This window comes from Cololabis saira, chromosome 14 (assembly GCF_033807715.1).
Source record: "Cololabis saira isolate AMF1-May2022 chromosome 14, fColSai1.1, whole genome shotgun sequence".
NCBI classification, from domain to species: Eukaryota; Metazoa; Chordata; class Actinopteri; order Beloniformes; family Belonidae; genus Cololabis; species Cololabis saira.
This window is the reverse complement of record NC_084600.1, coordinates 9,022,786-9,050,784: the sequence shown is the minus strand read 5'-3', so window position 1 is coordinate 9,050,784 and position 27,999 is coordinate 9,022,786. Positions and strand designations below refer to the sequence as shown.

Here is a 27,999-nt window from a genome sequence, read left to right as displayed (position 1 = left end):
ATGCCACACGTTTCCCCAGCAAAAAGGCATCCAAGCTCGATAATGGTGACACTGTTTAGATATTATATCATAGCAACACCATGGCAACGCTGCCAATACCTGCAAGAAAAAAACTAAAGGCAGTGCCTTTATTGAGCAAGCTCTAGTCTGCTATTGCTTAACAAGGATGGCGTGCGGAAAAGTTCACATTTCAGCTTATCAATATGATAGGAAGACCCTGAAGAACTGTGATGGCACAGAGAGCGCTGGAGATATTTCAGTACAGGCTGTACATGTGTTTAAAACGCAGATACACGGGCACAACCATGCACAAATCGCTATATATCAAACATGCTTCCCAGAAGCAGTGAAATGGTCACATGTCTTAGACATTGTATAACAGCAACAAAACTGACAATAATAATAGTGATGATGAGCAAGCAACAATGATTTACCATATACAGAGATATAATAATAACATTAAAATGGCACCTCATTCATTTCTATAAGATTAACACTGAAAATAGTGACAGAAATCTAAATTAGCAGTGATTTCCAACACATTTATGGACCCGGTGAGTGTTTCCCCTTTACGTGATCCAGATCCCTCGTGGAGTCATTTCTCCTGCAACAAGTGCAACTTTTCAACAATACACTGCCCACGTGTTTCCCTGTTGTGCTGCTTTTAGATTGAGAATGTCACATTATCTTTAGAAGGATGTGTAATAACTGCAGTTTATAAATGTGGATGAGTGCAGACGGAGTAAAATGAGTATTAATAAATCCGTGGATATTGTCGGATATCGTCAGGGTTTCTCCGTTTGACTTGTCTGATATTACATTTGATAGAGCTGAAACATGGCTCATCGTGTCCTGATTTTTTAAAACTATATTCTCCATTTAATCAGTGACATGAAAATAAATTAAAGAAAGCTAATATTTTCAACCAGATTTTTCATGTTTATGCTAGTTGCTAGTGATGTAATGACTTACAGACATGAAATCTCTAAGTCATTTGTCTTTATAGTATTTTTTTATACTGTTTATATTAGTTTTTATTGTAGTATTCAATTGTATAATAAATCAGCTATCCAAATCTGTTAAATAAATTGCTCCACAGAATTAGTGACTAAAAGTGATCACAAATGAAGAGATTAAACGACTTCAGCACCCATATCATGATCAAACCTTCCATTGCTGGCCTTTTCTTGTTTTTTTCTAAGATATTGGATAAAATATTGAGGATTTTGAAGGATATACAAATGAATAAATAATTGAGAAAGAAAAAGAACAAAAAACAAAACCACAACCATGTTTTGATTCACATGGCGACGAACTGGTGATATGAAATATTCATCTATTCACATTCAGAACTGGAATCCAGGAAATGTGACTCAGAAATGGCTTAGAAATTCATAATTTATCATATAAATAATAATAATGACATAACAGGTACATTGGTCCACGTGTCCAGAATGTAGTAGTGTCACAATTTTACAATTCATCAGTAGAAATCGTGCGTGGACAACGTCGTCCACCAGTCATCAATACATGTAAATGTGCACCAAACATGTATCGTTTTCTAACCACAACATGCATTACGCAACATCTAAACCTCATCATTTCTATCACTGTGACTGTGACTGTAACCATGTGTTATCAACTCTTTAATCGCAATCATTAGCAAGTGGGAGAAAAGGAAAAAGGTCAAAGAAAGGTGGAAAACATGTGGGATGGATGTTGATCTGATGATGCCGATGAAGATGTAGATGTTAATGATTGTTCTGCAGGTTCACATACGACCAGAGGTGGGTAGTAACGAGTTACATTTACTCCGTTACATTTACTTGAGTAAGTTTTGGGAAATGTTGTACTTTTAGGAGTAGTTTTGAATCACTATACTTTTTACTTTTACTTGAGTAGATTTGTGAAGAAGAAACTGTTCCTCTTCCTCCGCTACATTAGGCTACGTTGAGCTGTTACTTTTCTTTTATCCCTTTTATCCACGTACGCGTCAATCTCATGACATCACTGGGTGATTCTTTGGGAAAAAATGTTTGTTTTTGCATGTTTTGTCACATTTACACAGACTCAAACACACACAGAGTTTCTATGAGTTCATGTTTGTTCTAGTTCTGCCTGGTTAAAAAAGAAAAGTACAAAGGCTGGAAATTTTGTGCTACTTGTGCTTAATTTATTTTTTTATTCAGTTATTTTATTTATTTTATTATTTATTAAAGTACTTGAATTTACTTTAAGATTATTTTAATTTAAGCTATTTATTATTATTATTTATTAATTTTAATTATTTAATTATTTTATTGATTTAATTTGCCTGAAGATGATTATTTTGTACTTTTGTCTGTTTGAATGGTTGTGTTAAAAAAATAAATCAGACGTTACTCAACAGTTACTCAGTACTTGAGTAGTTTTTTCACCAAGTACTTTTTTACTTTTACTCAAGTAATTATTTGGATGACTACTTTTTACTTCTACTTGAGTCATATTATTCTGAAGTAACAGTACTTTTACTTGAGTACAATGTTTGGCTCCTCTACCCACCTCTGCATACGACAACAGCTATTACTCTTACAGATGGTCAAGTTTGATTGTCTTCTCAGTGCTCTGCCGATCCGATCCCAGAACCTCCCTGACTAAATCAGCAGTGTCAAACTTGTCATGCACCTGATGAGATGTGGACGTGTGATGCTGATAATCTTCCTTGGAACAGGTAGGCGCTGTCTCAGTGTTCACTGAGGAGAATGAGACAGGTGAAGGCAGTTATTGTGTAATATTTCATGTTTTTCAAACTACATTTGCACTGTGGACCAGTGTAGCTATTATGTGTTCTGTCATGAGATCTGGATAAACGTGCTGATGAAAGAAACCTGACAAAACGATAATAAATACTGTTTGTGTGTAGTGGCAGCTCGGTACAAAATCCCCCAGCACCACGTAACGACTCTGAAGTCTCTGCCTCGATGATTAAACCTTCTGGGTCACGTGTCCTGAGGCCTGAGACCAGTCTTGATGTCTGGGGCTCAGATCTTTGGCTCAGGGCTCATCTGGTCTGCAGGAAGGAAAGAGGAGCGGATCCTTTGGGCTTCGTTAACACACAGGTGACCGAATGTCTTGTTGTACCATTCTGGAGATCTCCCCCTGGAACGGAAACCGGCAAAAAATGCGCATTAATGCTGCGCTTGGGTGAGACCAGGTGAATGAAAGCACTTGATCCCACTCATACTCAGTACTGGAGTTGAGGGGGGATGAGGGGGGAAGGCATCCCCCCTGAAATAAAACCGGTCCAAATCATCCCCCCTGTAAAACTGCCATCCCCCCTTTCCATCCCTTATGTCATTTCATCAATGAATGTGGTTTTACTGCTATTTCAACATTTAGAGTCATCACCAGAAAAATAACACCAGAAAAATAACTTATTTGACAATTTTCACCTGTTTCAAGTAGATTTTCACTTGAAATAAGTAGAAAAATCTGCCAGTGGGACAAGATTTATCTTCTCATTACAAGCAAAAAAATCTTGTTCCACTGGCAGATTTTTCTACTTATTTCAAGTGAAAATCTACTTGAAACAGGTGAAAATTGTTGTTTTTTCCAGTGATGAGTCTTGTTTAAAGTGTAATGAGATTTTTTTACTTAAATGAGACATTTTAACTAGAAATAAGACAAATATTCTTGTTAAGATTTTGAGTTTTTGCAGTGATCCATGTTACTTATCCTGTGAAGGACAGAGTCATATTGATAAGTTCAGAAAAGTGTTTTTTATTGTTGTGTTTTGATGTATTTGATGTAAGCCCAGTGGATATTTAAAGCTTACAGAAGGCTGCATTTAACTGCTGCTATGTCATTCCTGCAGTATTTCTGCAGCTGTTTTGGTCACTGCTATTATTTGTAATATATTATATTATTTGTAATCAGCACAAATGATCTGTCCCCATATGATAAAATCCACCATCCCCCCTGATTGTTTTTTACAACTGGAGTACTGCTCGTACCTGAGGTCTACTCTGGAGATGTGGGTGAGCCGGGTCCTCCCCCCCGTCCCGCTGGGCTCCAGCAGGTACTGGGACTCCAGCACCACCCCCCTCACCGCCGCCATGCGGGGGCTGTCCTCGTGCTCCACAGACACACACACCAGCGCGCACGAGCCTTTAATCAGGTCGGCCCGCCACGATCTGAGCAGCACAGACACAGAGATGAGCTTAGACATGAGATACAGTTATTTATTTATTTATTTTTATTTTGTATTGAAAAGGCAGTCAACTACGACGGAGTATTAGGGCCAAACTAAGAAGAAGAAAAAGGGAAATTACGAAAATAAAGTCATAATAATATGAGAATAAAGTCGTAACATTACGAGAATAAAGTCATAATGTTGCTGGAATAAAGTCGTAATATTTTGAGAATAAAGTCGTAATATTACGAGAATAAAATCGTAATATTAAATATATTATAAATATAACTTCACAAGATGCTCAATATTCAACATTTTAATACACTCTTCCTGTTAGAGTTCTCATAAATTAACACTTTATTCTTGTAATATTACAACTTTATTCTCGTAATACTACGACTTTTATTCTCGTAATGTTACGACGTTATTCTCGTAATATTACGACTTCATTCTCATAATATTACGAATTTATTCTATTACGACTTTATTCTCGCAACATTATGACTTTATTCACGTAATTTTACGACTTTATTCTCATTATATTATGACTTTATTCTCCCATTTTTTTTTGTCTTAGTTTGGCCCTAATACTCTGTCGTAGTCAACACATACAGAAGTACGGAAGAGTATTAGGGCCATGCAGGAGAACAAATATTTGAGAGGGGAAGATTTTTTTTTATTGTGCACTTCGAGAAAAAAGTCAAAATCTCAAGAAAAAAGTCGAAATGTCGAGATTAATGTTGAAATACAATTTCAAGAATAAAGTTGAAATTTCGTGAACAAAGTCGAAATTCCGTGAATACAGTCAAAATTTCGAGAATAAAGTTGAAATACATTTCAGCTTTTTTCTCGAAATTGTACTGTAACATTAACCTCGACATTTCGCCTTGTTTCTCGACATTTCGACTTTTTTTGTCAAAGTGCATAATGAAAAAGAAATCTTGCTCCTCTAAAATATTATTCTTATTTTCTCCTGCCTGGCCCTAATACTCTTCCGTACAGAAGAGACATTATGTAAAAGAGAAAAATTACATCTTCATACATGGAGTCCTTTTCCCTTTTTTTTTTTGTGGGAAAGCAATTGGTCCAAGGTCCAAGGGTAAATTGTAGGTCTGTAAAATACCAAACTTCTGTGTGACATATCAGTCCTCTAGGAGCTTCACGCTCCTCTTTAAACATTTCCCTGAAAGTATGTATCCTCCTCTGAATCTTCAGGTTTTTACCCATTCTCCCCGTCACAGTTCTGATCCCTCTCCTACCCTCATGCATGCAGTTTTCTTATTCATTCATGACCTACTTCTGTCTGGCCCACATTCTTACAGTGTTAACTGTCCACTGTGTACCTACCAACTAAGGGAAGCTTACACTTTCAACATGTTCAAAAAGAAAGGGAAGGGAGCTTAAAACTTTGGTGCAGACTTTGGTTATACAAAGTCTGCTCGGAATGGAGATATAAATTCAGTCCATTTACTCCAAATTCGGTCGAATTTGTCCTTTTGAATTCTCAAAGAATAGGTCAGCTTTTCCATTTTTTAAATGTCCAGGACTATCCCATGCCGTTCCTCCAGTGTAGGTGGTGCCGGGTTCAAACACCTTCTAGTAATAGATTTTTTTTTGCTGGTGGCCAATAGAACCTGTAGCAGCTTTATATCCCTCCTTGATTTCAGGCATTTGACATGACCCAGGTAAAGATTTTCAAATTGTAATGGTATTTGAGTCTTGAACACTGTATTTAATGATTTGTGGATTCCACTCCAAAAACTGTTTAGCTTGGGGCAACCCCAGCATATATGGAAATTATTTGCTGTCATTGAACCACATTGTCTCCAACATTGTGAGTTTGTGTTTTTGTATTTTTCTTGATGTGGAGTCCTAAAAAATTGTATACAGGACTGTCTCAGAAAATTAGAATATTGTGATAAAGTCCTTTATTTTCTGTAATGCAAAAATGTCATACATTCTGGATTCATTACAAATCAACTGAAATATTGCAATCCTTTTATTATTTTAATATTGCTGATCATGGCTTACAGCTTAAGAAAACTCAAATATCCTATCTCAAAAAATTAGAATATTCTGGGAATCTTAATCTTAAACTGTAAACCATAATCAGCAATATTAAAATAATAAAAGGCTTGCAATATTTCAGTTGATTTGTAATGAATCCAGAATGTATGGCATTTTTGCTTTTTTAATTGCATTACAGAAAATAAAGAACTTTATCACAATATTCTAATTTTCTGAGACAGTCCTGTAATGTTTTGAGATACATTTATTTAATTGCAGATTTGAGTAAATCCAAGCTTGTGGATGTGTTTGTCGTGGCTACCATACCTGAGTACCACGTAGTCACAGCTGGGGTGAGGTGCCATGTTGTAGCAGCAGTAATGATACACGTCCGTCTGCTTGTCCAGCGTCTCCAGGACCTTCTCCTGCTGCAGGTCGGCCTGCCAGAGCGGACGCTCCCTCAGCAGCCGCGTCAGCACCTCGCTGGGCGTGGCCGGCACCTCCAGACACACTCGCCACCGCCTCAGCGGGTTCCCATCTCCCACCTGACACACACAAACATCAGCTGCTTTTACGCTGCTATTCCTTGGGATAAGATAACCATTGACAGTGACAGAGCATCGCCAAGTGTGTGATAATGTAGTAGGCCTGTGTTCCGATTCTAAATCGATTCTCATATTAATTCATAAAAATCGATTCGTATGTCTGAAGATCGATTTTTTGTCATCATTACATCACAACTTTTGTTGTTTTTTTTTGTTTATGCCCAAAAAAGGAATGTTTTGTTGGACACGAGAATAACTGGTGCCATGATTTTGCCTTTGAATATGTTTAAAGGAATGAAAACATTAAAGTTTTCAGTTAAAATTGCATACATTGTCTATATTTCTTTGCTTTATTTACTGTCTTACATTTGCATAAAATGCTAAAAACCACATTCGCAAAAAATTAAAAACCGAAATAGACCGAAAATGGAAAAAATTAAAACGGAATGTGTTAAAAAATAAAACCGATTTCATAGTTCCTCTGTTTGCTGCTCTGGATCTGTTTGGTAATTCTGACCCACATGATGTTTCTGAAAGCAGTTCTATCAGCATTCTGGGAGCTGATTGGTCCTTACAGCATCATTAGCTGCAATACTTGCTGTTGAATCTCAATATAATACTAGTATTAATATGTTGCAGAACTACAGTCATATAATTCATGCAACAGCTCAAAAAACAGTTTTAATAACACTAACCCAAATCAATATCGGAATCAAATCGGATCGAATCAAATCTTGATAATCGATTCTGAATCTTAAGAATCGGAATTGAATCGATTCTTGACATTTGAATGGATCCCCAGCCCTATAATGTAGTATCTTAAGTGTTATTCAGCACAGTATAAGGGGGAAGTTGCCGTGTCTTTCAAACCCCCTGATGTTCTCAAACCCCAGTGGCTCGTACCTTTTTGAAAGCCAGCTCGGTGTGGTCAGAGAATGAGCGGGACACCCAGCCTTTGCTCTTTTCTTTAACCTCCTTCAGCAGGTTCTGGACCAGCCTCTCTAGGTGTGCGTGATACGATCCTTCCTCGTCCTCGTCCTCCACCTCCTCGTCCACCTCCTCCTCGTGGGCCTTGCAGAGCTCGTCCAGCGGGGGCACCAGCAGCTCGGCCTCCATGTACGAGTTTCGAGACTGGGTCACCATTTCCTCTGGGATCTGGAGAACAGCCAGAGAAAATGCGGCACATCGTATCAGCTCAGACCTGAGGACGCTCGTGTTTAAAGCAGAGGACTTTTGTCACACCGTGATGAGGTCGTCTTGTCTTGGGTTTGTTTTGTCATTTCCTGTTTTATTCTGAAAAGTAATTCTCTCGTTTCAGGTCCCTTGCCCTTCCTCATGTCTCAGTCTGATTGCCCTCAGTGTTTCCACCTGTCCCCTATTTCCCTCCATGTGTTTTTTTTAATAGATATATTTATTGAGGGCAATAAAATAAAATAGCAATAGAAATATCAATATTTTCCCCCTTTTTTAACTTTTCATAACAGTAATTAAACAAAAATAATAATAATAATAATAAGAAGAAGAAAAAAAAAAGAAAAAAATATATATATATATAAATAAATAAATACAACAACACACCCCTCTCCCGTTCCCTCCCTCATATGGTCAATAGATTACATCATTCAAAATCATTTACTGTAGCTTCTTTCACATATACATATCAATATACATATCAATACTGGAGCAAATGAATAATAAAGTAAATAATCAAGTCCTGCAAAAACACATTCATTAATGCAGTATATGATTCAGATCATTAGCATTAGCATTATTTATAGTCCAATAAAGGCAAAAAATCCAAAAAGGATGCCCAAATAAGGTCAAAGTCTCGAGGTTTTTTTCTAACAGAATACAGTATTTTTTCTGGAGTGCTATATGATGCAAGTTCATCGATCCACTGTTTGGGTACTGGGGGTTTTTCTGATTTCCAGTTTTTTAAAATACAGTTTTTTGCCGCAGTGCCTGTGAGCAGGATGAAGTACTTTTTATGATAAGTCATGTGTTTAAATAGTCTGTGTGCCAGAGTGTCTTCGTCCTTGTCCTGCACCAGAGCCTTAGTCCACGTCCACAGCCGTAGTAATCGCCATAGTGAGCTGTTTTTTCCTCGTTAAAGAGTGATTTTCTTTGTTTGTTTCTTCTTACCTTAGCTTAAATTCATAGCCCTTTGTTTATTCCTCATTAAAGAGTGATTTTTTTGTTTTCTTAACTTATATCCTACTGTAGCTTAGATTGTAGTAATTATAGTAAAGTAATGATAATGTAATACTATGCATTATAATTACTTCTATTAGTACATACATACATAGTAGCACAACTAAATGATGGGCGTTTGTTTTGTTTTCTTTTGTTTGATTTTGACTATATTTATATAAACATATAATTGAGTATTATATCACTGTATTGAACAATTATTGAAGTAGGTATGAGTATTTTATAAGTAAGCTTATTGAAACTCGTCTTATTATATGTAAGAATGTATGTAACACTCAGGGGTAGGACTGGATAAGTGGTTACTTTAATCCTACTCCGTGAGGTCAGCCAAGTGCTGTACATATCTATATATATATATATATATATATATATATATATATATATATATATGTATATTTGTATTCTGTTTTTTTACTTTTTGTACACTTTTTGCATGTTCGAAATAAAATCTTCAAATCAAATCAGGTTTGTAGTTCTTGGTTTTTACTTCTTTAAGAGTGATTGGGGTTTGTAGCCAAATTATTTAATATAGGCAGGTTTTTCCTCCATACGGAGCGTTTTGTGTTTATTTGTTTCTTTTTATTAGAGTTATTTTTCCCTCCTCTTAGAGTGTTTATTGTTCTATCTATAGTCAGAGTTTAGTGTCTAGTTTATAGCCATTTGTTGGTCACTCGGTCCGAGGTCTCTGGTGAATTCAATAAAAGCCCTTTGTTATCTAATATCTCTGCATCTGAGTCCTGCTCTGAGTCTGGGCCTGACAGCTTTGAGGTGGAAGGAGTGCAAGGAAGTGAATGACAGAGATTTCACATATATTTAGTAAATGAAGGGGGAAACAATCACAGCTTTTCCTAAATGTACTGTATCTACTCTGGTAAAAGTATATTATCAACCTCACAGAACAGTATGTAGATACTCTACAGCAATGAATAATAACCAGTGACTTTACATTGTACATTAGCTGTATTTATGCTATCTTAACTATATATCTCTCAAAACGTCACTTTTTCTTGGCTCAGAAAATCAAAAATATATTTAGATTCAGAATCTTTTTCTGAGAGTTTATGTAACCTTAAAACAGAGAACTGAACATCCCATGGCCAAAAGCACATGATCTATCTCTGGAAGACGGTGGTGAAGGGAATACGATCAGGTAATGACTAGTGTGCATGTATGCTGCATTTTTGGTACAAAAGTATTTCAGCTTTTTAATATCCAGCATCGTCTGCCCTCACTGTTGATGTTTGTTTTGTTTCTATTCTACGCAGGTTGAGAGGAGTCAATCATCCCTGCTCACAGAAGAAGCCCACATACCTCATTAAACTCCAAAATGCAAAGTAAGCCTCTGACAGCGGTTTGCTGTGATGGCTGACAGCCGCAGGGCAATGATGATGGACAGTATTAGAGATGAGCTCATTAAACACTATTACATGCTGGCGCTGAATGACAATGCAGAAGTGGAAGCATCTTTCAGCGGTGAGGTCGTCTGCTTGTGTCATATTTAACACTCCCTGCACTGCAAAAACTCAAAATCTTAACAACAATATTTGTCTTATTTCTAGTTAAAATGTCTAATTTTTAGTCAAAAAAATCTCATTAGACTTAAAACAAGACTTATCACTGGAAAAAACAACAATTTTCACCTGTTTCAAGTAGATTTTCACTTAAAATAAGTAGAAAGATTTTTTTGCTTGTAATGAGAAGATAAATCTTGTCCCACTGGCAGATTTTTCTACTTATTTCAAGTGAAGATTTACTTGAAACAGGTGAACATTGTCAAATAAGTTATTTTTTGTGTTTTTGTGTAATGAGATTTTTTGACTAAAAATGAGACATTTTAACTAGAAATAAGACAAATATTTCTGAGAAGATAAATCTTGTCCCACTGGCAGATTTTTCTACCTATTTCAAGTGAAAATTTACTTGAAACAGGTGAAAATTGTCAAATAACAAGTTATTTTTCTAGTAATGACTCTTGTTTTAAGTGTAATGAGATTTTTTGACTAAAAATGAGACATTTGAACTAGAAATAAGACAAATATTCCTGGTAAGATTTTGAGTTTTTGCAGTGTGTGAACAGAAATGGAGACTTGTCTCACCTGAAAGAGACGCTGGCACTCTGTGATCATGTGTGCGAGTCCCTGCGTGGCAGCCAGGTTGTCACTCAGGTCCTTCTGATCGGGACGACCCGTCGTGTACTTCCTCTGGATGGACCTGCGGGGACAGAGAGGATCCAGAATAGGCACGAGCATTTCCTCTACAAGAGCTGTTACAACAAGATAACCACAATTCAGGCTGTGGGAGGAAAGTCTAAGTGAGATTGTTTGTACCTCGGTGACAGCGTCTCGTTCTTCAGTATGCTGAGGTGGAAGAGCGACGGTCCCAGACAAACAGCCAGGTTCATCGGCGTCATCTGGTTCTCCTCCACCAAGGAAGTGACATCACGCAGGAAGTACAGCAGCATCTGGAGGACTTCCCTGTTTTCATCTGGCATCAGTAAAACGGCCGCCCTGACGGCCTGCAGCCTCTGCTCCTTTGGAACATCTGATGAAAAAATAATGGATAATTTACTACAAAGGGGCTAAGAACATGTAGGATCAAGGACTACGTTTACATGCAGTCAAAATTGGGGTTATTGCTAATATTCCGGTTACTGAAACATTTGGAATATTCCGTTTACATGGTAATTAATCATTTGGGATATCTGGATCAAACCAGCGACGCACGGAGAACATCATGACGCAATTCCCGTCATTTCCGCTTCATCTTCCTGTATCCAAATTCAAAACAAAGGCTGCTTCGTGCAACTTTTCGCTCACCTTCTTTTTAATCTCGCTATCCCCGTACTTTCTACCGTCTACAAATGCAGAAATGTTCATATCCTTCATTACATTTATGAAGTGATTAGTCTCCTGCTCACTCCAAAAGTGTGGCGTGGTCTTGCGTTTCTCCGTGTTTATAAAAACTTCCTGGACTCAAAAGAGGCTGCGTCCGAAATGCCTTCCACCCTAATGAGTATGCAAAATGAGTAGGCGAGATTTTTTAGTGCGTCCGAAACATTAAAACGTACTCAATAGTCTGCTCTATCCATACTCGTAACAGAGAATCTTTTTAGTGTGGATTGATGGACACTAGCAGAAACTTCCCACAATGCAATGCAGCGATGTTTGGTTGCTAAGTGATACGTATATATGTCATAAGTATAATATTATGTATAATAATATTATTATATAATATTAATATTATAATATTCGTATTTAATAATATTATATAATGTCATCTTGTTTCGGCCAGAATAAACAGGAAAGAGCGGAGCTGCTACCGCTGCTGTGACATGTACCATGGTAACAACTCCCCCCCCTCCCTACGGCAGGAAGTGCCATGTGCGCTCTTAATAGTACGTCCGAATTAATGCACACTACTGATATTTACTCAAAAGTGTGCCGAATTTAAGTATACTTTTTAGTATATACTTTTTAGTATGGCATTTCGGACGCACCGCAGGATTCCCTGTGAACAGAGCATGTGCAGAAAACAAATTCCTGTTCCGTTTGATGGGGATATTCCATTTGGCGTTTACATGACCCAATATTCGGGTTTTAAAAGGAGTAACCCATGGCTCATATTCAGGTTTTTAAAAACCTGAATATGAGCAAATTCGGGTTATTCAAAGGGGTTATTGGTGTTTACATGGCCGTGTATTCGGGTTATTGCCAATATTCGGGTTTTAAAAGGGTTATTGATGCATGGAAACGCAGTCAATGGCTCTTTCCGTCACCGCTGCCCTTCAGGATCATCAACAACAACAGATGCAACCCAAAGCAAGGGAACTGCTATCTAGTATCATATCAGACATTTAACTCCTGCTTTATTCACCGTTTGTCTTGAGGTCCCAAAGAAAACATGTAATGGTTTGAAACTGGATAAAGAGAATAAACGCATCACACACAAGCCAACTGAACCATTAGGAGCGGTTCCTCAGAGACAACTCACACATGTATATGTGCAGGAAGGTTTCCCCCAGCTTGCTGGTCAGCAGGGGCTCAGGCAAGTCCCGGAAAAACTGCTTGACCATGTCGGCCACGTCGTAAGCTGATTGGTCCTCGTAGCTCACGCAGTCCGGGGACAGCTCACACTGCTGTCTCAGAGCCTGGATCCTCGACTTCACTCCAGATTTACGGAACAATCCCACCTGAGAACGGGACCACAGATGCAAGAAGGTAAATAAATAAATAAAACCATGAGGATTGGGATGGAGAACCCATACTAGCTGTACAGAAGAGTATTAGGGCCAGGCAGGAGAAAAATAAAAATAATATTTGAGAGGAGGAAGATTTTTTTTTTCATTATGCACTTTGAGAAAAAAAGGTCGAAATGTCGAGAAAAAAGTCGAAATGTCGAGATTAATGTTAAAGTACAATTTCTAGAAAAATGTCAAAATGTATTTCAACTTTATTATATAAGCAGGATAATGATATTCTTCTCTGCTCAGGGTCTGTGATGTCACAGAACCCTGCAAACCTGAATGCAGACAGAATGACAGATTTTTGGACTCAGTCTGCCAAAAGTAAATAACAGGGTAGTATTATATTAGTCTTTTGAGTTTGTAGTTTGTCACACACTGAAACATATGCTACCAAACACAGAAGAGTATTCTTTAACATTTTCACAACATATCTGTCCCATTTACACTGAAGAGTATTAGGGCCAGGCAGGAGAAAAATAAAAATAATATTTTAGAGGAGGAAGATTTTTTTTTCATCATGCACTTTGAGAAAAAAGTCGAAATGTCGAGAAAAAAGTAAAATTGTCGAGAATAATGTTGAAGTACAATTTCAAGAAAAAAGTCAAAATTTCGGGAGTAAAGTTGAAATGTTCAGAAAAAAGGCAAAATTTCGACTTGTATTTCAACATTAATCTCGACATTTCGACTTTTTTCTTGACATTTTGACTTTTTTCTCGAAGTGCACCATAAAAAAAAATCTTCCCCTCTCAAATATTTTTTCTCCTGCATGGCCCTAATACTCTTCCATACTATTTGTGAGTCTTGCTGCCTCAAGTTTATCTTTGAACCACAGAAGGAAACGTGTCCTCACCTGGTCCAGGCAGTGTGTTCGGAGGTGGACGAAGGCCTGTTGTAAACACAGAGGGAGTGGAAACCCACACCGCTGGACATGGATGATGAGGGGAACACCGAATACACTCTTCTCCTTGTAGTCTGGCACCTTCATGCGCTTCATAAACTTCGGCACAGACCTGGCAGAGACAGGCAGAAAACATTCAGAGACGAGTGTTGCAGAGAGCGTAGTGCATGCTTTCATTACCCTCCATTTTTGTGCAAGTGAACAACTGAATTTGTTTTCCTCTTTCCCTGTAGGGCACTATAAAAATGAACATGCTGGCTGTTAACACAGGAAATGCTTGTGTTTGTGGGTCATGGAGACATGGCGGGAGATGTGTCAGTGGAAATCCGAACACAACTTTTGTCCAGTGTTGTGAATGCAGAAAGTCATTTCTCATCTTAGAGAAAGGTAATTAAGAGACCCATGAAGGTGTTGCTTGACTTATGCTCCAAACCTACAGCCCAGTTGAAAGAAGCTGTAACATTTGAAATGTGTTACATCTTGATTTACAAGCTTGAAGGATTGGAAACAACAAGTTATCAGCAACACGAAAATCAGTTCACTTGTTGCATTTGAGAAAATGGTTTGTAAGAATTTGTATGGAGCTAGAACAGTCTCATAATTCGCAAATGCACACACCATTTCACAAATGCACAGGACAAAATTCACAAATGCACACACCGATTCGCAAATGCACACACCGTTTCACATATGCACAGAACAATACAGAAAATATCTCTGCTGTTTCTCATCATCAGTTGCTGCATCGGCTAATTCTCCAGTCCCCCAACGGCTAACGCAGCTCAAACAGCAGGTGTACCCGCCCCTTTAATCGGATTGGTTTATGAGTAAATCATGCTCTTTCGTCCCCCACGTGTGGTGCGTTCATGTGATTGGCTGAAACAAACGGAAGACATCTGATTGGTTGCAGATCCTTCTGTGACACACGCAAATCCAACGCAGCTCACAGACAAAAACACGTCTGTAAATCAGGTTATATTTGTGTGTGCATCAAAAATACATTTGTATATCTTGTCCTACGCACGTGTGAATTGTTCTGTGCATTTGTGAAACTTGTCCTGTGCATTTGCGGATCAGTGTGTGCATTTGCGAATTTTGTCCTGTGCATTTGTGAAACGGTGTGTGCATTTGCGAATTATGAGACTGTTCTAGCTCCATAAATTTGTTTCTGTTTGACAAAAATTACTATCCATAAAGCAGAATCAGCCTGAGGAATGTTCACGTGAGCGCGTGCACTCACCATGTCCAGCCGTGTTTATTAGACATCGAGTACTTCTCCATGATGGCGGTGAGACGGAGCAGAGAAAACTTCTGTAGCAGGCTGAGCTGGCCTGCTGATTGGCTGCTGATCTGCAGTGAAGAAGCTGGCTGGTTGAGATGATGAGAGGTTCTGAAACTGGGCCACCGTAGCCTGATACGGGGAGAAAACGCCATTAAAACAATGAACGGCAGTGAGTCAGGGGATGTAAATATGACAGGGCTTGTTTTGGGTCTGCTTATTATAGTCTTGGGAAAACCTGCTTTCAAGAATCCCATTATGATGGCTGGGATATGGGTGTTGCTAAAAACAAATGTGAGTGGAGGAAACACGACAATGAAAGTGGTTTTAACGAGTGGTAACTTCTGAGGCTGCAGAACTCAGCAGGTCCAACGCCCAACAACTCTTAATCCCACTTTAATGTTTAATGTTAATGCGGTGTGTTTGGTTGAAGGGCAAATCTCTGCAGGCTTACACGTTTTTTTTTTTTACATGTTTTGGACTTTGGTGGGATTAATCAATTCTAAATTGTAGAACAGGGGTCTTCAACAAAAAAAAAAAAAAAATATATATATATATAGGCTATATATATATATATATATATATATATATATATATATATATATATATATATCCCTGGGTCCCTGCTCTGTTTTTCTCTCATCCAAGGATCCCTGGGATAAAAAAGGTTGAAGACCCCTGTTGTAGAGGATAAAGGCTTTTACTTGTATAGGTGTGCTTATAGGTACAAATATTGTTACTTTGCCTCCATATGATCACGCTGAAGGATTTTCATTCAAACGACAGTGTGACTAATGGTTTGCAATTACTTTTTTATTTTTTTTACCGTTAGACTTCAGTGTGGTGAATTGACAAGATCTTAACAATTACTGTGGTAAGTATACAGTAAGTATAACCAATAGAGGGAATGTGCATGATGTCACAGATGCAACTTCACAGCGGGTTTCGCCCACTGAGTGTCAGAAAGACTGAGTGTCAGAAAGACTGAGTGGCAGCGTAAACTTTCAGTTTGAGCCACTGGAAAACAAAAATGGGAAAGAGCTGTTGTGCGATCCACTGTCATAAGAAATTGGAGTTATCGTTTTACAGACTGCTGAAAAATAAGTTTAAGAGAGACAAATGGATCGCTGCAATTCACAGAAATAACTGGATTCCAGGCACCGAAATGTGGATTTGCGGTTCCCATTTTGTATCAGGTAATGTTGGATTTTTGGGTAGCTAACGTTAAACGGTCAAATCATAAAGTTCGGTGTCCTTATCACTCTACAACAAATCCTGCCTTGAAGTCGGACCAAGCATCAAGACTTTTGTAAGCCTTCAAGCTTTGCTTCGTGTATTTCCCCGGCGTAGAAATTAAGTACATATAAATATCAGAGAACTGGATTCGTGGCCAAATATTAATGTCCATGGACCACTGGTTCTTGGTAACTGTACCAAATATTAATGTCCATGGACCACTGGTTCTTGGTAACTGTACCAAATATTAATGTCCATGGACCACTGGTTCTTGGGGTAACTGTATGGGTCACTGTCAAGTCCAACTGCTTTAATTTAAGCCCATAATCAGCTGTTATCCCGTCTTCTCCACTAGTTGCAGCTGTTTTTGCTACTCAGTGAGAGTAAGGGGGCTGGTCCAGTGGGAAAGGGCCACAACTATGAAACAAATGACCATGAATCATAATTATTTATGAAGAGCTGATGCAGCTTCTCACCGTGGTCTTGTGAGGGAGGCTCCAACTCCAGAGTCCCGCCTCTCTCGGCTGGTCCCCGTGGAATCCGTGTCGTTGAGGGAGACCCCATCCCTGTCCCCTTCGCTGGGGGTGGTCCTGCCCTCGCCGTCCCCCTGGTCCTCCCCGTCCTCCTCCCCCTCCCCGGCCCCCTCGGGCAGCACGCTGCGGCTCCAGTGGTCCACGATCTGCTGCAGGCCGCTCACGTGCTGGATGATGTCGTCCAGGTGGGGGAACAGGTTGTCCTCTTTCTCCAGGTCCAGCAGGTCCCCGGTGCTGGCGTACAGGTGGGAGCCCGGGACGTTGTCGTAGACGCTCACCCTGCTGCCCCGCGGGGCCCCGGGACAGGGGGTCTTGGATAAAGGTTTACCGCACCAGGACTGACCCAGGCCGTTCTCAGGGGACGGGGTTTTGGGCCGTGACTCCCGGCCGTTGTTCCTGTCAGGTGCCAGGCTTTCTATTGACAATGCTTTGGGAAAAGTTCCAGGCTTATGGTCTTTAGGGATGTGGATAAGTAGGTTTTCATATGAGTGGAACTGGCTTCTGCCAAACTGGCTCTGCCCCTCAGTCCTTTTACCCTGGGACGGTAACTCCATATCCTCCAGGTACATGCTGCTCCTCTTGCTGGCCGTGCGGGGTCTTGTACATGCCGGCCCCGCCGCCCTGCGCACCACAGACTCATTGCTGGGGATCTCTATTGGTGTGGTCTGGTATTTACAGTCGTTGCTAGGAGACACGGAGGATGCAACCTCCGGTTGGGAGGTGTCTACTGGCCCGTCTTCCAGTTGGTCGATAGGAGTACACTGAAGCATCTGGAGAGCCTGAGGCTCCTCCCCTTGTAGCACCGGTCCGCTGATAACCAGCGGCGGCCTGCGACTGGAGCTTTTCCGTCTCGTCGACGGCCCCCAAGTGCGCATTAATTCCATTCGACGCAAAAACTCTTTGGCTTTGCTCCGCCCCCCTTGGCCGTGGCGGCTGCTCTTGATGGGCAGGGAGTTGTAGTGAGGGAGGTCCCTCGGCCCCTGGTAGGACGCGGAGAGGGAGGCCATGGATATGGAGTCCGGCAGCGCGGAGGCGGAGTCCTCGCTGTGCAGCGAGGAGACCTCTGCGATCTCCTGCTCGCTCAGGTCCGTCAGCACGCTCTCGCTGCTCACCGTGCTGCGGAGACCCTCCCCCCGACCCAGCGGGCTGCTCTCATCCGGCCCATCCAACAGGAAGTCTTGGAGTCGAGACCAGCGGCGACTGCTCCACTCGAACGTCCACCTTTTACTGATAGCCAGTTGGTCATCTTCGTCAGAATCTTCACTCTAGTGAGGGCAGAGGAAACGTTCAGTCACAAACACACATGCTAGGCCAAGGGTCGGCAACCCAAAATGTTGAAAGAGTTATATTGATGATAAATAAATGTCAAGATTAATGTTGAAGTACAATCTTGAGAAAAAAGTCGAAATGTCGAGAAAAAAGTCGAAATGTCGAGAAAAAAGTCGAGATTAATGTTGAAGTACAATCTTGAGAAAAAAGTCGAAATGTCGAGAATAAATTCGAAATTTCGAGAAAAAAGTCAAAAATTAGAGAAAAAAGTCAAAATGTTGAGAAAAAAGTTGAAATGTCGAGATTAAAAAGGAAAGGAAAAAGGAAGAAAAAAAGGAAAAAGTGAAGAAAAAAGAAAAAAAGGAAAAAAAGAAGGAAAAAAGAGAAAAAAAGAAAAAAAAAGGAAGAAAAAAAGAAAAAAAAGGAAAAAAATGGTCAAACAGTTTTTCAAAAGCTCCAGGAGCCACTACGGCGGCGCTAAAGAGACGCATGTGGCTCTAGAGCCGCGGGTTGCCGACCCCTGTGCTAGGCTAACAATAAAGTTGATGATTATCTTTTTTTCTGGTTACAACCACTATCATCACTATCATTTTACCTTAAAAATAATGGTTTGGGATTATGAGATCAACCATGAAACACAATGTCACAATGAATCATTGTTTTTTTTCCACAGGACTGGTTTGGGAATTGAGCATTCACAACGACTCACGCTCAAAGGTACGGAAGAGTATTAGGGCCATGCAGGAGAAAAAATATTTGAGAGGCGAAGATTTTTTTTCATTATGCACTTCGAGAAAAAAGTCAAAATGTCAAGAAAAAAGTCGAAATGTCGAGATTAATGTTGAAATACAATTTCAAAAATAAAGTCGAAATTTTGCCTTTTTTCTCAACATTTCAACATTACTCACGAAATTTTGACTTTTTTCTCAACATTTCGACTTTTTTCTTGAAATTGTACTTCAACATTATTCTCGACATTTTGACTTTTTTCTCAACATTTCGACTTTTTTCTCAAAGTGCATGATGAAAAAAAAATCTTCCTCCTCTAAAATATTATTTTTATTTTTCTCCTGCCTGGCCCTAATACTCTTCAGTGTAAATGGGACAGATATGTTGTGAAAATGTTAAAGAATACTCTTCTGTGTTTGGTAGCGTATGTTTCAGTGTGTGACAAACTACAAACTCAAAAGACTAATATAATACTACCCTGTTATTTACTTTTGGCAGACTGAGTCCAAAAATCTGTCATTCTGTCTGCATTCAGGTTGGCAGGGTTCTGTGACATCACAGACCCTGAGCAGAGAAGAATATAATTATCCTGCTTCCACATCTGTTCCTCCATCCAACTTCACCACATGCTGGATTTGCTGTATCTTTGAAGTCAGCAATGCAAAACTTCAACACCCCCCCCCCCCAAAAAAACCAATACGAGCAAACATTTAAACTAGTTTTATAAGAAGGAGCTTTTGTACTATATCACTCTGGTATTTTAACACAGACATATAGTTGAAAATGTTCTTAAAGGCGATAAATGGGAAAAAATGCAAGCCAGACACATGTCTTTTTTTTGAAAACCGCGCAAAGTTACACTAGTGATGGATAAGCCCTGAATGCAGGCATTATGACGTAGAATTGTCAAATTGGTCTGATTCACCGCAAGAATCGGCACAGATTACTTTTGTAATACTGTATTTGATCCGGTCTATGTACGTTTTGACCGTATAGAAACGGAATTCTCATCAGTTGTGTGAAATAAGACCTGGAAACAGGTATTGTGGCATAGAATTGTCAAATTGGTTTAATTCACTGTACAAATTGTTACAGATTACTTTTGTAATACTGTATTTGACCCAATCTTTGTACGTTTTGACCGTATAGAAACGTAATTCTTGCCATTGTAAGAATGAGATGTACCTGCTGGATCTACTGCCCTTACTTTTAACAACTTGTACTTTTTATTATTTTACCTCTTTTATTATCATTTTATTTCATTTTATTTGTTATTTACTCTTTAATTGTGTCTTGCCGCTTTTAATGTTGATGTAAAGCACTTTGAATTACTTTGTGTTGAATTGTGCTGTACAAATAAATTTGCCTTGACTACAAGTCATGAATAAGTGATGAGCAAAAATTTAATTGGAAAATCTTCTCTTAAGTTAAAAAACCGTCAATGTATGTTATCATCTTTGGACTTCTGGGCTGCGTCTGTTTGTATTTCTGCACCACTGCTCCTGGTGGAACAAAATCAGGAACTAAAGGAACCTCCCAAAGGTTTAAAGGTGCAGGACAAAACTGGTGACCTCCAAAGAACCAGTAGAAACAGCGTTGCATCAGAAATACATGGTATACATTTATATATATACCGTTTTTACAGTCTATTTTATTTTGTACTATTTTATTTTATACTTATTCTACTTTTTACTTAATTTAGTTTAGTTTATTTCGGTCATGACATCACAAAAAAAGATAAGACAAACATCAAAATAGCTTTTACAAAATTAAGAATAAAATAAAAATGACAACAAAGAAACGAATACACTGTTTAAAGAAAACATTACAAAAAGTTTCCAATATACAAATAACATCTAGACCTAAAAAGGTGTAGGCTGAAGCAAAGCTTATTCATTGCCTACCCTCAACAAGATTATTTAAAGTAATGAAATAAAAGCAAGAAGTAAGAGACAAGACTGGCAGTAAAACAAATTGCCTCCATGGGGATAACAAAGATTCCTCAAGAAATCTAAAAAAATTTAAAATAAAAGGTGCAGTCTACATGTTTCCTTCATCCTTAAATAATCAAATCAAATCACCAATTAAATGAATACCCATATCAACATAGTAAGCATCACTGCTCATTACTTTGATATAGAGAAATCATCCTTCTTTTCAATGTTTTTTTAAATAAGGTTAAGGTTCTACATGATTTCAAATCCCACTCCAACTTATTCCATCCATCCACCGCAGCCACTGTAGCATCTCAGTTTGGTGTTGGTTCTGATTTTTGATTTCCTATGCTCTCTTACTTACATTTTTTCTTGAAGATAAACACCACTCCGTGCTGCTTTTAATTTCGTTTTATTCCCCGTATAATGACAATAAAACGTCTGAATCTGAATCTATACAAGAAGGCATAGCACCACTAATCAGAATTGCAGCGACTGTCCTTCAAACAAGACGCCACGGATACTCATGCAATCTAGACGTGAAACACAGACGGGGAAGCTCTCCAGACTTGGCACAGAGTTTATCAGAGGAGTTGGAGATGAGAGTTTCTGTGCATCAACACGAAGGACGCTGTGTAACATCAATTTCTAAGAGTGGCCAAGAAAAAGCTCATCTCTGATCTTTTATCTGTGACTTTTTTTCCTTTAGTGCATGATTAACCTTGCTAAAAGGAAAAGACAGCACACTCTATGATCAGATGAGCGTATTTGGGGATTTTTAGAAAGGAAGGATGGAACAACACAACCCTGCAGCAACAAGCAGCGAGGAGGAAAACTGTCTCTGGAGGCTCAAACATCTCTGCAGAAGCTGCAATTGTTGCCCCCGCAGTTTCTATGTTGTTATTCTACCCTCAGCAAAGAGTTCAGATTAGTAAAAAAGACTGTTTGACATTTAGGTGAGATCTTCCAATGGTGCACCGGCTCATTAATAATACAGGACTGTCTCAGAAAATTAGAATATTCTGGGAATCTTAATCTTAAACTGTAAACCATAATAATCTTAGAGGTGTCTGCAATTTAACTGTACAAAAAGCTAAAAAAGGTATGAAAAGGAGACGTGTCTCCATTACTGGAGTTAAATTCTGGAATGATGCCAACATAAATTTAAAAACATGTCATTCTCTTTTGGTTTTTAAGAAAATGGTTTGTAAAGCTATTTTTGAAGTTTATAAGTGCGATTGACTATCTGTTAATTTTTCTCTGCTTTTCTGTTGTTTCTTTGCTTTTCTATTCTCTTTTTGGTTTTCTGGAGGTTAGTAGCCAAAAAAAGAAAGTTGATAATATAGAATAGGCTTTTATAAGCAGTTTGCTTCAGCCTATGCCTTTTCAGTCATTGTTAAACACATGATTATTGGTTTTTGTGTTGTGTTGTGTTGTCATGACTGAATAAATTGTATTCATTCATAAACTATACTCATTCATAATCAGCCATATTAAAATAATAAAAGGCTTGCAATATTTCAGTTGATTTGTAATGAATCCAGAATGTATGACATTTTTGCATTACAGAAAATAAAGAACTTTATCACAATATTCTAATTTTCTGAGACAGTCCTGCACATGTGTGTCATCCTTACATCAGTCAGTGTAGAGAAAACAGTACTTACTTTCTTCTTGGGGTGGCTGACATCCAGTTTCATGGAGGCACACTTGTTCAGAGTATTTAGACGTCTGCAAAAGACACGTACACAGAGTCACAAGCTGTCTTTTCTGCACTACAGCACTGCTCACTGTCTCTCAGTGGCCGTGTCCTGCAGGACGGCCCCCCCTCCGTCCTCCTGAGTCTGATCAGGTAACGTCTGCTCTGCAGCTCCTCCTCCAGTCCTCTCTCCGGACTATCCTTCTCCCCCACACACTCTTTTTTTCCCCATCTGTCCCTGACTGGAGCTGATCTTCACCCTTGGGGAGAGCCTAAGCAGCCCCTCCCCTCCCCTTTCCTCCTTCCCTCACTCCTCCTTTCATCTGCCACCCCTCCCCGAGACGAGGCCACTAATCCACCCTGCGTCTCTGATTTCTGCAGCTGGGGATGTGAAGAGCAGCTTGTTAGGTGGGTGCTGTTACCTGTGTGTAACAGTTTTCATTCTGTCACAAGACTATAATGGCACTTTTCCACTAGAACCTACTCGGCTCGGCCTGGTTTATTTTCCATAACAATTCAGCTGGGGTAGAAGTAGGAGGTTGGAGTGAAGCTGCTGTGATGATTTGATTGTATGATCTAAACGAAGACGACAACACTAAAGATGTAGAACCTGGAGGAGATGATAAATGTGCTGCTGGGTCTGTGGCTTGGGTTCGATACCAAGTTAAAAAATGAGAGAGAGAGAGAAGCTTCAAGCAGCAACGCTTTTTAATTTTTTTGTTTGCCTCGGTGCTGCTGAAAAGTCAGCTGGAGCCGTGAGCAGCTATGAAGTGACAGAGATCCTGGTAGATCTGGTCGTTCCTTATCTCCGTCTAGATCCCTTTTTAATTCTCTCCTCAGCATCAGGTTTATGAACATCTGCACCTCAGAGTTGGATCATGAAACACACTTCTGCTGCCATTGATGGTGGAATAAAATGAATAAGAATCCGTCAGAGTCTCTTTCTCTGATTTCCTCCTCCTGACTCAGACGTCTGACTCCAACCCCCCGACCAATCAGTGGTCTGTAGTGTGATGATGTCAGATACAGCCGACTCAGCAGCTTAGAACCTCTGCAGAATAGATACAGAAAAGTATCTACTCGGCACGTTAGACCCCTAGTGGGAAAGAACCAAACCGAGGCGAGTCGGGCTGAGTAGGGACTAGTGGAAAAGACTTCCTGATTCATGAACTGCTCCTTCCTCCTGCTCTATGGGTGAACAGACACACATGTAAGGCTTGTTGCTGTAAGCGCTGCGTGCAGGCAGCATGAGTATTTTATAGCTCTTCAGACAGCTCACTATGGGGGGTCTGATGCATGTTCTTTCACAATGTTGCTGTCAAGAAGCGCTAACCACAATTACCACACCCTTGGAAAGGCTCCCGTAGCAGAGAAAGGAAACATCAAGAAGGGTAAAATCAGTTCATGTATGAAAAAAAACTATTGTGAGAGGAAGCAGGAGACGAGGCGAAGAAAGATCGTTGGGCTCGGGATGTGAAAAAAGGACTAAACATACTCAAAGCATGCTGGTCTATATTGGCATCCACTCAGTACTGGAGTTGAGGGGGGATGAGGGGGGATGGCATCCCCCCTCATCCCCCCCTGAAAACAAAACGGTCCAAATCATCCCCCCTGTAAAACTGCCATCCCCCCTTTCCATCCCTTATGTCATTTCATCAATGAATGTGGTTTTACTGCTATTTCAACATTTAGAGTCATCACCAGAAAAATAACTTATTTGACAATTTTCACCTGTTTCAATTAAATTTTCACTTGAAATAAGTAGAAAAATCTGCCAGTGGGACAAGATTTATCTTCTTATTACAAGCAAAAAAATCTTGTTCCACTGGCAGATTTTTCTACTTATTTTAAGTGAAAATCTACTTGAAACAGGTGAAAATTGTTGTTTTTTCCAGTGATGAGTCTTGTTTTAAGTGGAATGAGATTTTTTTACTAAAATGAGACATTTTAACTAAAAATAAGACAAATATTCTTGTTAAGATTTAGAGTTTTTGCAGTGATCCATTTTACTTATCCTGTGAAGGACAGAGGCATATTGATAAGTTCAGAAAAGTGTTTTTTATTGTTGTGTTTTGATGTATTTGATGTAAGCCCAGTGGATATTTAAAGCTTACAGAAGGCTGCATTTAACTGCTGCTATGTCATTCCTGCAGTATTTCTGCAGGTGTTTTGGTCACTGCTATTATTTGTAATATATTATATTATTTGTAATCAGCACAAATTATCTGTCCCCATATGATAAAATCCACCATCCCCCCTGATTTCTTTTTACAACTCGAGTACTGGATCCACTTACTCTTTAACTCTGACCCTCAGCCGTTCACAGCTCTGCTCGGCCCCCTGAGGGTCTCTCCTCTTTGAGGGGAGATCAGAGCGTGGCAGAGGGGAAGGAGGTGAGCAGATCAAAGCCTGGGTGACCTGGACGGCCACTTCATTAAGGATCGGGGCCAGACATCTAACGAGCAGCGGTTAGCAGCACCAGGCCCCGGGGACTAAAGCTGAGTCTCCGGGGGCCGACTCTGACCGGGGCGGGTCCTTACCTACACAGAGGCTCCACCAGGTCCCGGTCCAAGAAGTCATGGTCCCTTTTCACCGAGGAAATATCGATTGGAAACTGGGAATCTGAGGAGGGAAGAAAAAGAGAGGAGGGTGTTTAGTGAGTGAGGGACTGATCACAGGTTAACTAGTGTGGCACAGCCGCCGCCACCACTTTGACACTAGAGATGCACCGACCCATCGGCAACCCATCGGTATCGGCTGCAAAAACTCAAAATCTTACCAAGAATATTTGTCTTATTTCTAGTTAAAATGTCTCATTTTTAGTCAAACAAATCTCATTACACTTAAAACAAGTGTCATTACCAGAAAAATAACTTGTTATTTGACAATTTTCACCTGTTTCAAGTAGATTTTTACTTAAAATAAGTAGAAAAATCTGCCAGTGGTCAAGATTTTTTTGCTTGTAATAAGAAGATAAATCTTGTTCCACTAACAGATTTTTCTACTTATTTCAAGTGAAAATTTACTTGAAACAGGTGAAAATTTTCAAATAAGTTATTTTTCTGGTAATGACTCTTGTTTTAAGTGTAATGAGATTTTTTAACTAAATATTAGACATTTTAACTAGAAATAAGACAAATATTCTTGTTAAGATTTTGAGTTTTTGCAGTGATCTATCGGTTTTGATGGGAGTTCTCAAAATAATAGTTCAAAGCGGGCCGATCTGATGAGTTTACAACAACAAACCGCCGCCTGCGCATGCATTCCTACATCTCAGACCCAGGTATATACGGTCCAAAGTCAGGACAACAGTCGTGTCAGTCGCTTCACGAGTGACATGTGGAGTTCTAGTGTGAAGAGTTTTGTTTCACTCACAAGAGTTTCTCACACGCGGTGGATGCTAATGCTAAAGCTTTCACAAAGCTTAATAATATATAATTAATTTTTTATTTTAAGATTTAATTCCTTTCTCCACAGGAAAACTAAGGTTTATAGTTAACAACTTTTATCAACTCGAAGAGAGTGAAATATCTGCTGTTGTCTGTGTTGGTGACATGTTGTACATAATTATTACCACAGGAAAGCTTAAGCTAGTACGGTCGCTAGTGCTCGTGCTGAAAAGATCCACTCTCAAAATGGCAGGGAAAAAATGCAAGTCATCACGACAGGCCGTGGTATACGCTCATTATATCACAGGCGCGTCTCCGGCCCGACGCGAAGTGATGTATTGCTTTTATAAAACGGTTATCAATAATGTAAATATGAAAGAGGAATACACAATCTATTTTATGTAGTTTTTAAGAAATACATATTATCCAGTACAAAATAGCCCCACTGTGGAAAAAAATAGTCCCATCTCTCCAGATGTAGTTCCGCATGTCGTCTTTTGCTTTTTTTCGGAGACAGGAACTCCTCAATCCATCATGGATCATGGAGTGGTTGATGTGTGCATGTGGACGATGTGGCTCTTTGCAGTAACACAGTAACCAATTGTGGCTCTTAACCTCTGACTGGTTGGCCACCACTGCTCTAGAGGGTGAAATATTGCATATTGCCTCAGCCTGAAATAAAACAGTGGTCAATTCATGATACTTTCTCATCTCCTAATCTTTATACCTAATAATACAATGTCAGTGTTTTGTACATGAGACAACAATATTTACGAATTTATGGATTTCACGCTGTGATCGGTGATCAGCAATATCGGGATCGGCAGATACTGATTTTGGAGATCGGTGATCGGCCCTCAAAATCCTGATCGGTGCATCTCTACTTAACACTGGCATTTGGAGTTTGACAAAGGGACACACACAGCCAGATCTCAGCCCCTTAAAGCAACTTGGATCCCACAGAATTCCAAAATGACTGGAGTGTTTTATTTTTGTGATTCCAGACAGCAGGAATCATGTGCACCACAGAGTCCCACAGCCCCGCATCCCAACCTGACATTACTGGATCTCTCAACATTTCTGTGCGTGTGTGTGTGTGTGTGTGTGTGTGTGTGTGTGTGTGTGTGTGTGTGTGTGTGTGTGTGTGTGTGTGTGTGTGTGTGTGTGTGTGTGTGTGTGTGTGTGTGTGTGTCTGCATTGCTAAAGAAGGCCTGCTGCATTTTGAGAGTCTCTTCTTTGATTACTGGGGCCATTTCCTGTTTGTGCTATGACTGTGTGAGACCTGATGATCATCACATGAGCACATGCCCGTAGGTTTGCATGATAAGAGAGGAGCAGGGCGAGAGAGGTGCGTGATGAATGGAAGAGAAAAACAAGAGTAGAAGGAAGAAAAGGTTTCGGAAAGGAAGACGGCAGGGAGGAAAGTGGCGGGTGTGTGCCGGAGTGCAAAGAGAAAGGTATAGGAGAAAGAAAAAGGACAGAGAGAGAAGCTGTGAGAGTCCCAGCAGTGATAACAAGGCCTTTCCCATGACCCCTCCCTCTGGACAGGAACTGAAGCCTGGAAATAGAACACAGCGGCCCAGAAGATGGGGATGTGGAGATGGAGGGATGGCAGGAAGAGAGGAAGAAGAGCAGATGATGGAAAAATAAGACAGAGAGAGAAAATTAACTGAACTTGGAGAATAAACAAAAGGAGCCAATGGAAGGAGGAGGTTGTGTGTGTGTGTGTGTGTGTGTGTGTGTGTGTGTGTGTGTGTGTGTGTGTGTGTGTGTGTGTGTGTTACCTTCGTACAGCTGAGCGTACTGAGGAAACCCTGCTGCCCTGAGCCAGTCACAAGCCTCTTTAGCCTCAATCT

The 27,999-nt window shown here is 39.7% G+C and overlaps 1 protein-coding gene across 1 annotated transcript; it reads right to left on the bottom strand.

Moving 5' to 3' along the window:
• Positions 1-2,317: 2,317 nt before the first annotated feature.
• LOC133459550 (stAR-related lipid transfer protein 13-like) lies at positions 2,318-27,999 on the bottom strand. Its single transcript, XM_061739593.1, has 13 exons — positions 27,928-27,999; positions 25,295-25,376; positions 22,723-22,786; positions 17,067-18,388; positions 15,316-15,486; positions 14,028-14,187; positions 12,925-13,123; positions 11,262-11,475; positions 11,031-11,145; positions 7,627-7,878; positions 6,506-6,723; positions 3,993-4,172; positions 2,318-3,138 (listed from the first exon to the last, which is right to left on the bottom strand). Exons 3-13 carry the CDS (start codon positions 22,753-22,755, stop codon positions 3,021-3,023), a joined length of 2,982 nt encoding a protein of 993 aa, XP_061595577.1. The 5' UTR covers positions 22,756-22,786; positions 25,295-25,376; positions 27,928-27,999; the 3' UTR covers positions 2,318-3,020.

What these genes read in the sequence shown, in the direction of transcription:
- LOC133459550 (XM_061739593.1), bottom strand. Translation starts at nt 22,755, where the DNA reads ATGAAACTGGATGTCAGCCACCCCAAGAAGAAA. An exon ending in CTTCCTGCACATATACATGT is followed by an intron (nt 11,476 to 12,924) that starts GTGAGTTGTCTC and finishes TTTTTTCATCAG; the next exon opens with ATGTTCCAAAGGAGCAGAGG. An exon ending in TGTGACTACGTGGTACTCAG is followed by an intron (nt 4,173 to 6,505) that starts GTATGGTAGCCA and finishes TGTGCTGCTCAG; the next exon opens with ATCGTGGCGGGCCGACCTGA.